The sequence below is a fragment of the Haliaeetus albicilla genome, chromosome 18 (genome assembly GCF_947461875.1).
Source record: "Haliaeetus albicilla chromosome 18, bHalAlb1.1, whole genome shotgun sequence".
Lineage (NCBI taxonomy): Eukaryota > Metazoa > Chordata > Aves > Accipitriformes > Accipitridae > Haliaeetus > Haliaeetus albicilla.
Genome location: NC_091500.1, coordinates 19641931 through 19656938, shown reverse-complemented (window position 1 = coordinate 19656938; position 15008 = coordinate 19641931). Strand labels below are relative to the sequence as shown.

Below are 15008 nucleotides of genomic sequence, written 5' to 3'. Positions count from 1 at the left end.
AAGAATGACTCAGACAGCAACATGCTCTCCAAGTCCTTGAGCACCTTTAAGTCCCGTTGAGAAGTATTATTTGTCTTCCACCCCTTAATCAGCCTTAATCTTGTAACTTCCCTCTCAGCTTTCTTTTGTCCTGAATTTCCAGAGTAAGAATGATAAACATTGGTATCGAATTAACACAAAACTCTTTCCTATCAGATTTCCTATTATAAACTACCTATTAGATTCAGGTAGTAAAGCTGCTTAAATTCAGTATTACACTGATGCTATGACTTACCCACCACTATCTACACTTTTTTTTTTTTTTCCCCAAAGCTGCTGCTTCAAAAAATACACATTTCCATACAGTAATTAGGATCTACATGTTTAACTGGAGAGGTACAATAGGCAGATTATCAGAACCCTCCTCAGTATGTTGTTGGTCACACTGTTCTGCCTCAGCTAGAGATTTGATCGGGGATGATGGAGTGTTCCCCTTCAAGCCAAACTTCTAAACTAAACAGCTAATTGTGTGCGTATATACAAAAGAAGCAGAGGGGAAGATCTAACCAGTGCACTACCCTACCCCTAGATGAGCTTTACTGTGCACTTTTGGAGGAGAGAAAACAACTAAAGCAACCTCACTTATCTATCAGCTACTAGCTAGCCAGCTTCCTCATTCTCTCACAATTCATGTGACTCTAAATACATAAGAGCTCATACTTTGCCTCACTAAAGATACAACAACACACGAGAACTATTAAGAAATCAACCTTCAGCAGCTCTAGCATTCTGTATAGCAATTAACAACTACAAAAAAAAAAATGCAGTGACTTCTAGCTTAAGCCCTACTATTCAATAGTATGAAGGTACCTTACAAAGAAATTGATAAAGATAACATACGAAACCCATTTGCTCTTCCCATATAGATGCAGGGAAAATAAAACCATGTTGATTACTGGCAATTACTCTCTTAAATTAAGTGCACATTAGCCATTCCATTAATCTCATCATTGACTGGAAAAAATGAAGTCAGACAATTCACATCCGGACAATCTGGAGAAACTGATCATCTTCTAGTTCCATTTCAGATAAAAAGGCCAATTATTACCTTTGGGACAACACTAAAGAGGAACTAACAATGCTAATGAGAACCAGCATGCATTAAAAAATTACTTCATGGAAACAGGAAGCCAGAAACAAAGAGCTTGGACATGAAGCAACTGGAGAGAGGAGAACAGTAAAAATTCATTGTTCAAGTTTTCTTGTGACCTGGCTTTTTAGTTTGTTCACACTACCTTGCAAAATAAGTAAAATTATAAAGAAATCGACAGATGCTTTAAATGATGATATTGTGAGGCACAGGCGAGTGTTACAAGCCCATCTGTAGAGCAGCTATAGCTAGTACCAGAATGCCAAAGAACATTAATGGACATCTCTGTGTTAGGTCACTGACCTCTTACCAAACCAACCAACCCCAAAGTCCCCCTGCCCCCAACTATTTTGGGCTGTTAATATATACCTCTGTACAAAAAAATTAATTTATTTTACTAAGAGGAAAACACAGAATGCTTAGGATAAAGTTTCAACATTTCTTCTTCAGAAGTCTGTCTTTACAGTGAATTCAGAAGTCTACAAGACAGCTAAAAACACTGACTGCAGCCCTTCAGTAAAATGGAAAAAAGCAAACACTCTGTATCATCAACTAAATATTGACTTGACTGTAAAACAAATGCTATAGAAGATGTGAGGTTTTTCTCCCCAGAAGTTGGTACATGTTTAACACTTCAGGCCAGAAAGAAGTACAGTTCAAAGTTCAACTCAGAAACAATTACAGCAGTTCAAGCTGTCACTGTGATGTTGTCCTTTTCCTCCCACTGCAACAGTCTCTAGTCCCAGTACATCAGGACTTCTGTTTAGTAGCTCCTTCTCTTGCCAGTCTATCAGCTTCTTCGTTTCCTTGGAAGCCAGCATGACCAGGAACATGCATCTGTTAGGACAAAAGTATAGAAGCGTTAGATATGCAAGAAATCAAGAAAAAAAAAGTACATACATGAAATTGGATCATGCAACACCCTTTCATTCACAGTACAGTAACACCTCCTTAGAGGCCCTCTCCTCACATTTAGTCCTTACGTGTTCTTCCCAGGAATGTTCATAGTCTCCCTTCCTCTAGGGAAGTCTTGCCAAATTGTGAAAATCATCTTTATGGTAAGTAGTGAGCTGGATAAGGACCACCTAACCTAGCCTTTAAGAAATGCAGACAACAGCTCCGACTCAAAATTCCCACCTTCAGAGAAGAGAGAAAAACCTATCTGCATTCAGTGCTTAAACCAAGTTAATCTTTACCCAGAAAGCCAGAGACCTCTATGCCACTAACAGCCTCGGTGGTTACAGCACTCACTTCGGATACAGAAATGGGGCATGAAAAGAATCTCCCAATTTTCAGATGTCTTAACTATCCATCCTTCAATTAGGAACTGAAAACACTTTCAGCCTTAAGCCCATCCTTGTCAGAAGTAGGGGTGGAGGAGTGGGGGCGAGGAAGGAGAGGAAGAAAATCAAGCTTGCTATTTGACAAGATCTGAGAGGGGACAAGCATGAAGTGTGTGCGACATAGTATTAGGTTTACATGGCAAGGTTTTGGTACCAGGTGCGGGGCTGCAGGAGTGGCCTCTGTGAGACGAGGCCAGGGGCTGCCCCCACATTGGAGAGAGCCAGTTCCTGACGGCTCCAAAATGGACCCGCTGCAGGACACAGCTGAGCCCAACAGCAAAACTGGTGCTGCCTCTGCGATAATGTATTTAAAAGGTGAAAATGCTGCAGAGCAGCTGGAGAGAGGAGTGAGAATATGTGAGAGAAACAGCCCTGAAGACCCCCAGGTCAGTGCAGAAGGAGGGGGAAGAGGTGCTCCAGGCGCCGAAGCAGATTCCCCTGCAGCCCGTGGGAAAGACCATGGTGAGGCAGGCTGTGCCCCTGCAGCCCAGGCAGGTCCACGGTGGAGCAGATCTCCACCTGCAGCCCGGGGAGGGCCCCGCACTGGAGCGGGCAGATTACTAAAATAAAGTGTATGCATACATTGCTCCTCCTGAAATAAAAATCTTCCCAAGTTTAAGAAATTCAGGTGTAAGAAGGGTGCATAAAGAACAGTATTTTTTTTCATTACGTAAAATACTCTAAGGACAGCTGAACTTCGGTCTTAGTTTTAAATTTTTACACTTTCTTCTCCTCAATAGACAATAGGAGTAGTTATATAAAAATGTAGTCAGCCTTTAAACTGGAGTTGCCAACTCTGGAACACAGAACACCATGAACAGAAGAATATCTGCGATAGATTTCCCATAGAAAAAGTGCACGTTAAAGATCTACGTCATCCTGTTTTCTACGGAGTAAAGAGAGAAGCCCATAAATATGCCATTAGCAGCCACAAAGTCAATGATACAGAATACTTCTAGAATCAGTAGTCTTATGCCACAAGTAGAATAAAATCTAGGAGGAGGAGAGGGAAGATATCCCCTACAATGTTTAGCACTGATGCTAGAGGTTACAGAAAAATGTATTTTACCAGGAATACCTGCATAGAAGTTATTTTACTTCTTTACTGGAGAGCGAAACAATTTAAAACTTAAGAATGGGTATTTTAAAGACCCTTCTATGCCCAGTTTTCTTAGAAAAACCACAGCTAAGGTACAGTTAGTTTATTTGGGGGTTACACTCTCTCAGTTTTCCCAGTTTAAAGACAATCATGTGATTGAGTTACACCAAGGAACCAGCATCTTAAGAGTTCTGAAAAGCAAATCCAGAAACTCAGCTATGACTCAAAAAGTCACAGTTACGTTTTAAGCTTAGATTTCCAGGAATAGAAATTTTATCTACTAACAGTGCTAACAAACTAAAAATAATTATTGCAGGCATTTTCTAAGTAGTAACAAGAGACAGAAAACAAACATGAACATGCATTTTAATAAATGAAATACTGGTTCCAAGAGCCTCAGTTATGCTGCTTAAACAAGCAGCTTCACTGTATTTATGGTTTTACTTATGGATGTACAATATTATGCTCTATAAAATTCTCAGTTATGGTCATACTTTTAAGTTTTTACAAGAAGCATATTTAAGATGTCATTAAGAATAAGAAATGAGGTGCTTACCCACTGAATTTCTATGCCTTTTGATAGATTATCAAGTCTTTCAAAATCTTCTTTATTTATTACACTTCCTCCTGAACTTGTTCTCCAGCCATTTGTTTTCCAGTTGTCAACCCAGCTCGTAATACCTATGCAAACAAAGCATTACCATAAAAATGCTATTAAAGAAGCCAACAAGGATAAGACGGAGCAAACAGCCTTTTAACAAGACGTTAATGCCACACAAAGTCTCAGGCAAAGACACCAGATATAGGAGATATTCTTGTTTGGTTCTCCACTACTGTCTTTCAGGATCCTATTTTTCCATTATTACTTGTATTACCTGACCATGTTTTCCCAAACAGATATTTAACTTAAAGACTACAATTTTATATATGCATTACACATAAAATTACGACATGAACTTCAATAAACTGAAGCTAAGGATTTGCTTGATGGTACAGTAAGCTAGAACAAATCTACCACTTTGTTTTGAGAAACTAAGGCGATATACATGCATAGAGGAAAAACAGCCAGCCAGCTGTCTCATGACTTCTGCACACTGAACAGAATCCTTCAGAGAAGGACCACAAAAGCAGATTTCTACAGAACAAGATTTAACATTCTGGCTATTCCTTGCTGGCCAGAAAATTTACTGTATTACTTCTTAAATAAGGATTTTTTTTTTTTTTTTTCCTCTTTTTTTAATACCTTGCTGCTCTTGACAATGTAAGACATCCTTACTGCTTTCATGATGAACAGACCCGAACCAAACAGAGAATCACCAATCTTGCACACAAAACCCCCTAAAAACCCAAACCAAATCACACCACATCCATTTGTACTTAACTGCAAGCCTCCTCCTCTGCTATTTTAAAAAATAACTCCTAGACACATTTACAAAATAACTTTGGCTAAACAAGAGTGGAACCTGCACCTCAGTGACCCAAAATGCAAGAGCAAACTGCAAGGAAGAACAGAGAGACTAAGACATTGCACGTGAAGATTCTTCTTTTCCTCCCTCATGCTTAAGTCTCGTACCCAAGTTTTACAGGAATTTTATCTGACACAGCAACTTTTCCTCCTTCATAGCACCAGTTACACAGACAAGATGGTATACACTTTTCTCTCACAAAGAAAAGAATTGCAAAGATGTTTCTTTGCTCCTTAATGCTTTGAATTTGCTTCTTGCAACAAATTATGCACTTGGATTCTATTGATCAGCATGCAACACCCAGTCCTGAAGAGCAGAGACTTCCTTTTACTCTTCCTTTTTTCAGAATGCTTCTAACAGAGACTAAAAAAATGCACCACCACCAAGAAAAAAACAAACAAAACAAATCACTACACCCACACACATTCTGCTCCTATAGGAAATGCTGTATCTCATCTTTTGGGGAAAACAAGCTACTCAAATGAGAGATCTGTGAGATGATCTTAAGGAAGAAGCAATGGAAAATTCCTTTGTTTCTTAACATTTACTGTCCCTTCCTCAACTTACAAGCTAGAATCAGGAGGACAGAGCACAAGCCCTTGACACTTTCGACTTCTGGACAGAACCTCTTTCACGCACATTGAAGCTAACAGCATCTGAAACAAGCAGCAAGTGACAGCTCCAGCAACTCCTTCCTTGACTAGCAGTCACTTGTTCCTACTCAGTAGCTTTCTGTCCTTTCTAGGGTATTGCTACTCAAGGTGACATCAGAGTTTTTCAAGGTTAAGTTCTGCTTTACTTCTAAGCATGAGCCACCTGAAAAAGGAAAAAACTGACACTCTTCTCTTGTACTCCTCTACTTTCAGCAATCGGGGCGGGGGGGGGGGGGGGGGGCTTCTAGAAAGCAGAATGACTTATTTGGAAGAAAAGTTAGACAGAATTTTAACATACCAACCATTTATTTGCTTTATTATTAACAAGCAATGAAACAGATGATTACCTCCAGCATTACCGCTCAAGTATAGGAAGTTATGCTAAGAACAAGATACTCACATTCCCCCCCATCTCTCCCCCCAAAAAAACAAAGTGTGAAAGCGCAACATTTAATTTTCCATCAAAAGTTGCAGTGTTTTTGTTTAATGAGAAAAAACAAAAACTCCAAAGTGATCTAGAAACAGCAAACACATGTACTCCCTTTATAAAAATGTGAAATACAAAGAAAAAAATACTTATGCAGTTCCAAATTATCACAGGAGTAAAATCTGAAGATCTCGGGGAGAGAGGAAAAAGTTTTATTCAGGAATCATCTTACTGCCCGCTTCATATGGCATTTATAGGGAATAAAATTAAATTTTCCAAATCTTCGGATGAAGGTAAAACTTTAAATACATATTCTGAGCACATACCATCTCTGGCTAGTCTTCTAGTGTAGCCTGAAAGCTTGAAAATGTAGTCTACACGTAAAAAGCAAGGAAACTTGAATGTGCTTCACATGTACGTATTAAGAAAGCCTCTCCAATCCAAGCAAAACAAACCAAAATACCTACAGGGTTACTACACCAACTTCTGAGCAGATCGTTGAGAGTATACATGAACAACATTTTTTCTAGACTGTGTCATACTGAATGCCTTAAGACAAAAATGCTGGTTTTCCCCAAGAGTACTGAAATAAGTTATGAATTCTCGTCCTTATATCCCTCTCCCCAGGACTCAGTATGTTCTGTGCACCTTATGTAATGAAACAGTGTGCAGTGTGTCTTAAAGAATCAGGAAAACTAAAATAATTAACTTACCATTAATAGTGAACTTGCTATCAGTGTAGATAATTAGTTTCTTGATGTTTTGACTCTTTGCTTGCTCTATTGCTTTGCAGGCTGCCTTAAGAACATTTCAATAGAATCACAGTTCAGAACATGATTTTGAACACATGCAATTAAAATACCAGCAAAGTACTTGATGCTAACACTGAACTACAAATATTACAGTAATGTCTCCATCAATGAGTATCAACATGCTTTAGAGCAGAGGTTCTCAAAATTATGCATGAAGACGACCACTTAATGAATCAGGCAAACAGGAAGCTGCTTAAGTTTCACTAGCAAAAAAACCCCAAAACATTCTGATGTTCAACTCTACTGAAGGAGTAGCTCTCTGCCCAATCTTCTACCAAAGCCTCTATCAACCACACACCAGGTTTTAGGCCTTTTCTCCACAACTTTGACGAGGAAGGATTCATACCAGTTCCAACAGTCTGGAACCCCTAGAAGGGTTTTATTAAGGTTTTTTGGTGCTATGCAATATAATAAGAGCAAGAAGTGGCTGGGTCTGGATGTAAAACTGAAAATCTCTTTAGTGACAAGTTTCACCCCTGGCATACCACCATCACCTCTGCTTGTCCCTCACTAAAATTAGGCCTCTGTGGTATTTAAGCAGATCAATTCCCCATTTCAGTTCATCTCCAAACACACAGTGCAGGATAGCAGCATAACAGAATTAAGAAGAGGTGAGGAGGGAAGACTAAATCTGCTGTTGCCAATGGAAGTTTATTTCAGAAGTAACAGAATTTACTCCTGAGAGCCTAGAATTGTTTATTTATCTAAGGAATATGATACTCTGATCCTATCACAGCAAGGAGCCGATTGTCCTTTTAACCGCTACTCTGCGGCCCTCACTCCAAGGTCTGAGATGCATGCATTAAAAATGCAAAGGATACTCTACAGATTTGAGAACCAGGCTTTCCTAAAACAAGGCTGTTTTAAATAGCTGTGCTTGGCCTGATGATATTTGGGAATTCTCAAGGTGAATTACCTTGTTCAAAACCAAGAGAGATCAATAAAACTTGAAGAGAATGATTTGTTTCAAGTCATAACTCCTGATATTTTGTGTACTTCCCTCACAGCTCCGTAACCAGTTTCTGAAGGCCAGAGTTGAAATAGTCATGAGCGTGCTACTGCAGTCTAATGGGCAGAAGCATTTTATGACATTTACTACTTACATGTATTTCTGCTCTTTGATTAGTCTGCCGTCCAGGAAGTCTTTCACTGGTATTTCTGTGTCCATGGAATGAATAGTAGATTAGTAACCCCAAATATTCAGAATGGTGTATAATGACTGCGCATTAGAAAAATAAATACAAGAGAGCTACCTTTCTTTTTATAAAGGAGGATGAACAGATATTCTAGCTCTAACTTCCACCTGCATAGTGCAACCTGCATATACGGAGGACCTGCCAACAATATGCAATTACATTTGCTGTCTTCTGTGCACACCTACACCTATTTTAAAACTTTCTGCATTACTTGAATTATAGCTTCAGCCCTTAAAAATATTATTTCCAGTTGATTTTCTCCACATTCTTATCTCCCAGAGAAGCTGATTCCTCTTTCCCCCTCAGTAACTCACTAGTCTCATAGCACTGTCATTATGAGTCTCAACAGCAGGGTTTCATATTCAAAGGAGGCTGATATTGTAAATCACACAAAGCAAACAGTAATATACTAAAGTAAAATAAAAATAAAAAAAAAAAAAAGAATCCATCCAGCTACTTACAAAGGATGGCCTGGTCCCCAGTAGACACCTATTCCAGCACGTGCCCTATTACGGCCATTACCTGAGCAACAACCATCTGTGTAAACGACTGCAAAGTCACCTACAAAAGAATTACCAAAAGCAGAAGTTCAAGCACTCCTTCAAGGATGTAGACTCTTTAAGCAAAAAGAAATGTCTGCCAGCAGATTAATTCCCAAAACTTCCCTCCCCAGACAGCCCTTCAAAAAGTTAACTACAGAAGCCATGTAAATTAGTAATGCAGAACAGAAGTCCCACTGCAGCTTCACACCCTCGCTGGAGTCAAATCCGTCAGCCTCAAGAAGCACCTTTGCCCCAAGTTCCATATTTTCACTACAGTTCCTGTCTTCTTTAGTCATCTTTAAAACTTCCCAGCTACATCTATATATTTAAATATAGTCTGCGATTCAGACACACATAAAATCCCACCTATAACAATCAGATTAAGCAATACGTTGACACCAGTTAAAACCAATTAAAATTACACTGAAAGACAACGTGAACAAATATATCATGGCTCACATATCCATTTTAAAACAAAACAAAGTTACGCCGGGCCTGACGCTGCCATACACAAACCTCCCCAAAAGCTTTCTAATAATTACACTTGTTACTTATGAAAGAGTGCAGAGAACTGAAAAGAATTACAGGAATAATGAAAGACCTCACCCATATATGAAAATTTATCTTGACTGACTGTAGGCACTGAGTATACTTCATCGTGTTTTACACGCTTTGCAAACTGTTCTTCATTTGTAGACTGTTCATACGGCCTTTTGCATGTATTGCAACACGAGATGTTTATTTCTGGTCCCTCTCTCTGGCTACCATTTTCCTGTGTTACAGCCGGAGGACTGTGTGACCCTTCCAAGAAGGAATGAAAAAAAAAAAAAAAAAAGAGAGAGAGAAAGAGTTCAACTCCATACAAGACCAGGTTTTATTTGAAATGACCGCTTCTAGAGACAACCGCTGTTATCACCTATTAGCAATACTAGTCTGTTAACCGACACCATCCCAAGCTGCTACGCAAAAATTATGACACAGCAGTCATTCCTGATCCTAGGTCAAGCCGGAGAGGAGACACGCACGTAGCGGCCCATAAAAGGGACACGGAACAAGCAGTGCTCCCCAAGCACCTACAGAAATACTTGCGTCGCACCCACCCACCGCTGCGTCCGGAGGGCAGGGCCGCCGCCGCACTCACCACCGGGGCATTCCGCCCGTTACCAGACGTCCGCCGGCGGACGAGCAGGAGCCGCTACCCGCGTTCGGCCAGAAGCCGCGCTGTTGGCACCGACGCCACGCAGAGGGCAAGCGGGCTGTGCCGGTCCTCAGCGCGGCTCGGCTCGGCTCGGCTCGGCGCAGCGCGGCCTGCCTCCCTCCCTCCCCGCTTCCCCGGCGGGCCGCCCTGCCCTCCCTCCCGCCCGGGCGGCGAGGCGGGAGGCGCGGGGAGGACGAGCGGCCTACCTGCCGGCTCGGGCTGCTGCCGCCCCGGCAGGCCGGCGCGCACGAAGGCCCAGGCGTCCTTCTCGGCGGCGAACTTCTTGAAGCTGGCGGAGGGGAACTTGTTCACCTGCTCCTGACACTCCGCCCTGCAACACAGGCGGCGGGGGTGAGGCCAGCCCGAGGCGGAGGCGGCCCGGCGGCGGCGGCTCCCCGCGCCGCCCCGGCCGCGGCCCTTACCAGGTGCGGTAGACGCCCGTCCGCCGGCCCTTGCGCACCGCGTAGAACATGCCGTCGCCCTTGGAGACAAAACAGGAGTGACTGAGCACCGCCACGAGCCACCGCAACATGGCGCGGGCCCGCCGCCGCCGCCGCCGCGCCCCCGCCCCGCGGCCCACCCCCGGGCACCGCACCGCACCCGCCCCGCCGCTCGGCCGCCGGCCCCCCCCCGCGCATGCGTGGCGGGCGAACGGCAGGGAGCGCGCCGAGGGCTTCCCTACGAGCCGCGGGAGAGGCCAAAAGCGCTGGGAAGGCCCGGGGCCTGGCGGGTTCTTGGGGGTTTGGTGCCGGCCTCCCGCCGCCCCCTCCTAATAACTGTATCGTAAAAGCCATCCAAATCGGCTTTGGGGGTTTTTCTGTTTTTGAGGGAGGGAGGGGCTTGGGCACGAGATGTATGAGGTCACAGCAGCGCACACAAACTCCTCATTCTGCAAGCCCCAGTCACTAAAAGGCGAGTGAAACCTCACAGGTGCCTCAGCTGAAGTCCCCCGCCAGCCCCAGGAACGGCCCCAGTCCCGTGGTCGGCCCCGGCGGCCTCGCCGTCCCTAACGAGTCGTTAAGAGGGACGAGCGAACGTCCCCTGCGACCTGCTGCGCTGTCCCCGCTTCCCCTTCTGGGCTCCACAAGCACCCCAGGAGGGGCTGTCACGGCCCGGTGGCAGGGGCTTCGACGTATTTAGTACATCCAAAAATCTAGAGCTGAAGAAGGTCATTGAAGTGGTCCTCATCCTGCTATTTAAATCAGGAGCCCCCAGTAAGCATGTTCCAGCTGAGCCCTGTTCAGTGGCGGCCTCTGAAGTAAGGACAACCACCTTGTCCAAGCAGGTTAACGTTCAAACTGTTGCCAGCTGCAACCTTCTGTCACATACCCTGGTATCGGGAGCGTCATGTACGTGGAGACCAAAGCCAGGACGTCTGGGTATGTGCCGAATTCGGTGCCTCGGCTGAGCTCCTGACGAGATCAAAGTACAGAAGATGGGGGCAGAGGTATGACCGCCTCCAGAAACAGCCCAGTGCATATATGCTGCTGCATTTTCAGCTGCTGGACTTCCCCTGTACCTCTAGTACAGACATATTGTGACAAAGCCAATCTCAAGATGCTAGAGCCGCAGGGCGCTGTGTTCAGATTTACAAGGGTGGCCTAGTAAAATGCCAAGAATGCAAAACAATGACGTTAATTTTGCCTGCCATTGCAAAAACAGCAAATGGGTTCAAGACGACTGTGTGTATCAGTTGGATGACATCTCTCTTTCAAAAAAAAACCAAAACAACAAACAAAGAGCTTATGCATTTGACAGGCCTGGGTGGAATACAGAAAAAATTTGGTCGGGCTTGCAGCAGAATATAATTACTGCATTTTTCTTGCTTCTTCCAACATATTCATGAGACTTCGTATTACTCTTGCTTACAAAATGCTTACGTCTGATTTTCTCAGATCAAGATTATTTACATTAATTATCTCTGTAAAGGTTCCCACTGAGACTCTCGGGCTTTTCACTCCTTCCTGCCTGGGATATTTTTATTTCATTGCTCTTGGTTAGCTTTTCTTTTAATTATGGTTTTCTACAGCAGATGGATTCCTTATTCCTTACAGGTTTACACATGTATATTACTCGTAGTCTTCTTTGGGCAACGCATACTAAAGGAGCAATGAGCAGTAAGTGATGGGGAAAGAAAAGACCTTCTGTTACACTCATTAATTCTCTGGTTGAACAGATTCATACATCTGATTTACATGCAAGGACCGAACAGTAACTCTCCTGCTGTCATGACCAACATGCAGAGCTCAGATTCAAACTGAAAGAAAAAAAAAAAAAAAGATTTTTGAAGTCCACTGAGTACCATATGCATTACTTTCATTGATTTTTCTCCCACTTGGTAAAACTGAGGCTGCATGTGATCAGCCAGCCCTACTGCTGCACCTCCATTGCTGATTTTTCCTTGCTGTTGTGCTGCAATGGCAGGAGAGATGGATCCCTTTCCTCATGTGACAGATTGCATTTTTACTACTGTGGCATTTAGCACCGCTAGGCTAAGCAATACCTGTGTTGCTTCATGGTACTTGCTCTCTGGTTGCTGTAGCACTGGTGGATTTGTGGGGTTTTTTAGCAAGCCCAGGGCAGAGGGGACATTTCAGGCTCTGTAGCTCACAGTTTTGTGAAGTGAGTGTGAAGACTCACCAAGAAGTGAAACATTAGTCCCCACCTGCAAAGCTGAAGGGCCCAGTCACAAAAGCTCTCCTCATCTGAATACAGAATAATGTAAATATATACGTGGACAGGACTTTGAGTGGGTTTCATAAATGGTTTAGCACTTGTAGTCAATGCCACAGTTAGACACAGTAACCCTGTGTAGCCACCATAGAATAAGCTGATCCAATATACAACTCTAGCCAATTTTTGCCAAATCAAAGCTTGCACGAGCGCTTGTGCTACCACAGCTGAGGTATTGGGAATGAGCAGCTAAGGGAAAAGAGAGGAGAGCAAGCCCCCCTGTTTTGGTGGAAACATGGTGGCGCCATGTTGAATGAGAGTGGTCATTGAGCCATGGCCTGATACCAAGCGTTCCTCTCAACCCATTGCACTATAAATTCAGCCATGTTTCCCTGCCCCCCCTTATTCAGCTTATAAGGGGTCCTGTGTTCCCCCCCCCCCAACTAGAAGCAAAACTTGTTTATTAATTTATTGACATGCTCTCTTGGCAGCCATTTCTGTGTTTATAACAAAGAGTCTGCAGAAAAAAATAGGACTTAATATATGTATACAAAAAATACACTCATCAATTAAGTAACGGCATGTGTCTGTAGGACATTTTTACTTAAGCTCACTATAAATGTTAGCTGATTACTTTGTCCCACGTTAATGCATGTAATGTACACATTAGCTAAGCATTTTAATCTTCTTTGATAAATATTTTAGCTTGAAACATGTTTAACCATAATGTGGTGTATGGGGTTTGTGTGGCAAGGTTTTAGTAGTGGGGGGACTGCAGGGGTAGCTTCTGTGAGAAGCTGCTAGAAGCTTCTCCCATGTCCGGCAGAGCCAATGCCAGCCGGCTCCAAGATGGACCCACTGCTGGCCAAGGCTAAGCCTATCAGCAACGGTGGTAGCGCCTTTGGGATAATGTATTTAAGAAGGGGGCAAAAAACCTGCACAACAGCAGCCAGAGAGAGGAGTGAGAATATGTGAAAGAAACAGCCCTGCAGACCCCCAGGTCAGTGCAGAAGGAGGGGGAGGGGGTGCTCCAGGCGCCGGAGCAGATTCCCCTGCAGCCCGTGGGGAAGATGATGGTGAGGCAGGCTGTCCCCCTGCAGCCCAGACAGGTCCACGGGGGAGCAGATCTCCACCTGCAGCCTGGGGAGGGCCTCACGCCAGAGCAGGTGGGCTCCCGAAGGAGGCTGTGACCCCATGGGAAGCCCGCACTGGAGCAGGCTCCTGGCAGGACCTGTGGCCCCGTGGAGAGAGGAGCCCACGCTGGAGCAGGTTTTCTGGCAGGACTTGTGACCCTGCGGGGGACCCACGCTGGAGCAGTGTGCTACTGAAGGACTGCAGCCCATGGAAGGGACCCTCACTGGAGTAGTTCATGAAGAACTGCAGCCTGTGGGAAGGACGTACATTGGAGAAATTTGTGGAGGACTGTCTCCCGTGGGAGGGACCCCATGGTGGAGCAGGGGACGAGTGAGGAGTCCTCCCCCTGCAGAGGAAGGAGCGGCAGAGACAACATGTGACGAATTGACCCCAACCCCCATTCCCCGTCCCCCTGCACTGCTGGGGGTAAAGAAAATCAGTTGTGAAGTTAAGCCTTGGGAAGAAGGGAAGGGTGGGGGGAAAGTGTTTTTAAGATTTGGTTTTATTTCTCACTATCCTACTCTGATTTGATTGGTAATAAATTAAACTAATTTCCCCAAGTCTGTTTTGCCCGTGACAGTAATTGGTGAGGGATCTCTCCCTGTCCTTATCTCGACTCATAAGCCTTTTGTTGTATTTTCTCTCCCCTGTCCAGCTGAGGAAGGCGAGTGATAGAGTGGCTTTGGTGTGCACCTTTGTGGGTTCCCCACATAAGCTTTTAAAGCAAAAGTTGATGTGACCTGAATCAAGTGTTTCCTATATAAAACTGAGCTTTTAGGTAGGTAGGTCACTAGGTAGTCACTTTATCTAGCATACCCTGCAAGTGTAAGTTATACTGCCATCTCGTTACCTTGATTAAAAGCATAAGACAGGAAAAGGAGGTGTTTTATCTTCCTTCTCAGAATTAAGATCTTGTGTAACAAAAAACTTGCTGTACTTCAGTGTAGAGCTATGTGTCAGTGAAGCTGCAAAGTAGTAATCCCCTAGCATCATCGCAATCTTCAGTCGACCCTTAGAGAAACAGCCTACCCATGAGCTTTGAAACTTTGGTATGGTTATACAAGCCTCTTTCAGAGAAGTGAACTAGTAATAGACTCAGTTTTGCTTCCAATTCTAGAGTTAACTATGATCCTGACAAGTCTTGCCTTCTGTCTGTTTCCTCCACTTATTATATTAAATCATGTTATTCATAGCATCATGAGACCTTGTCCTATTTCTGTTGGAATACTTTTGTAACACACCTGACTAATTTATTCTTTCCACTTCTTCACCCTGCCCATTCTGCGTCTGCATGGCATTAAGAACTTTATTAATTATACTACTTTGTAATGACATG

General features: G+C 43.8%; 1 protein-coding gene across 2 annotated transcripts; it reads right to left on the bottom strand.

Moving 5' to 3' along the window:
- Window positions 1-1503: 1503 nt before the first annotated feature.
- RNASEH1 (ribonuclease H1) lies at window positions 1504-10452 on the bottom strand. 2 transcript variants are annotated; one of them, XM_069805865.1, is made up of 8 exons: window positions 10288-10449; window positions 10072-10196; window positions 9274-9468; window positions 8587-8686; window positions 8033-8087; window positions 6831-6915; window positions 4128-4252; window positions 1504-1966 (listed from the first exon to the last, which is right to left on the bottom strand). In XM_069805865.1, the coding sequence occupies exons 1-8, from the start codon at window positions 10395-10397 to the stop codon at window positions 1880-1882; spliced, it is 882 nt and encodes a 293-aa protein (XP_069661966.1). In that variant the 5' UTR covers window positions 10398-10449; the 3' UTR covers window positions 1504-1879. The 2 variants fall into 2 exon arrangements, with proteins under 2 accessions (XP_069661966.1, XP_069661967.1); XM_069805866.1 differs by lacking the exon at window positions 9274-9468 and having other exon boundaries at window positions 10288-10452.
- Window positions 10453-15008: the final 4556 nt, after the last annotated feature.

What these genes read in the sequence shown, in the direction of transcription:
- RNASEH1 (XM_069805865.1), bottom strand. Translation starts at nt 10,397, where the DNA reads ATGTTGCGGTGGCTCGTGGCGGTGCTCAGTCACTCCTGTTTTGTCTCC. An exon ending in GCAGCAGCCCGAGCCGGCAG is followed by an intron (nt 9,469 to 10,071) that starts GTAGGCCGCTCG and finishes CCTTCTTGGAAG; the next exon opens with GGTCACACAGTCCTCCGGCT. An exon ending in TGGGGACCAGGCCATCCTTT is followed by an intron (nt 8,088 to 8,586) that starts GTAAGTAGCTGG and finishes CCATGGACACAG; the next exon opens with AAATACCAGTGAAAGACTTC.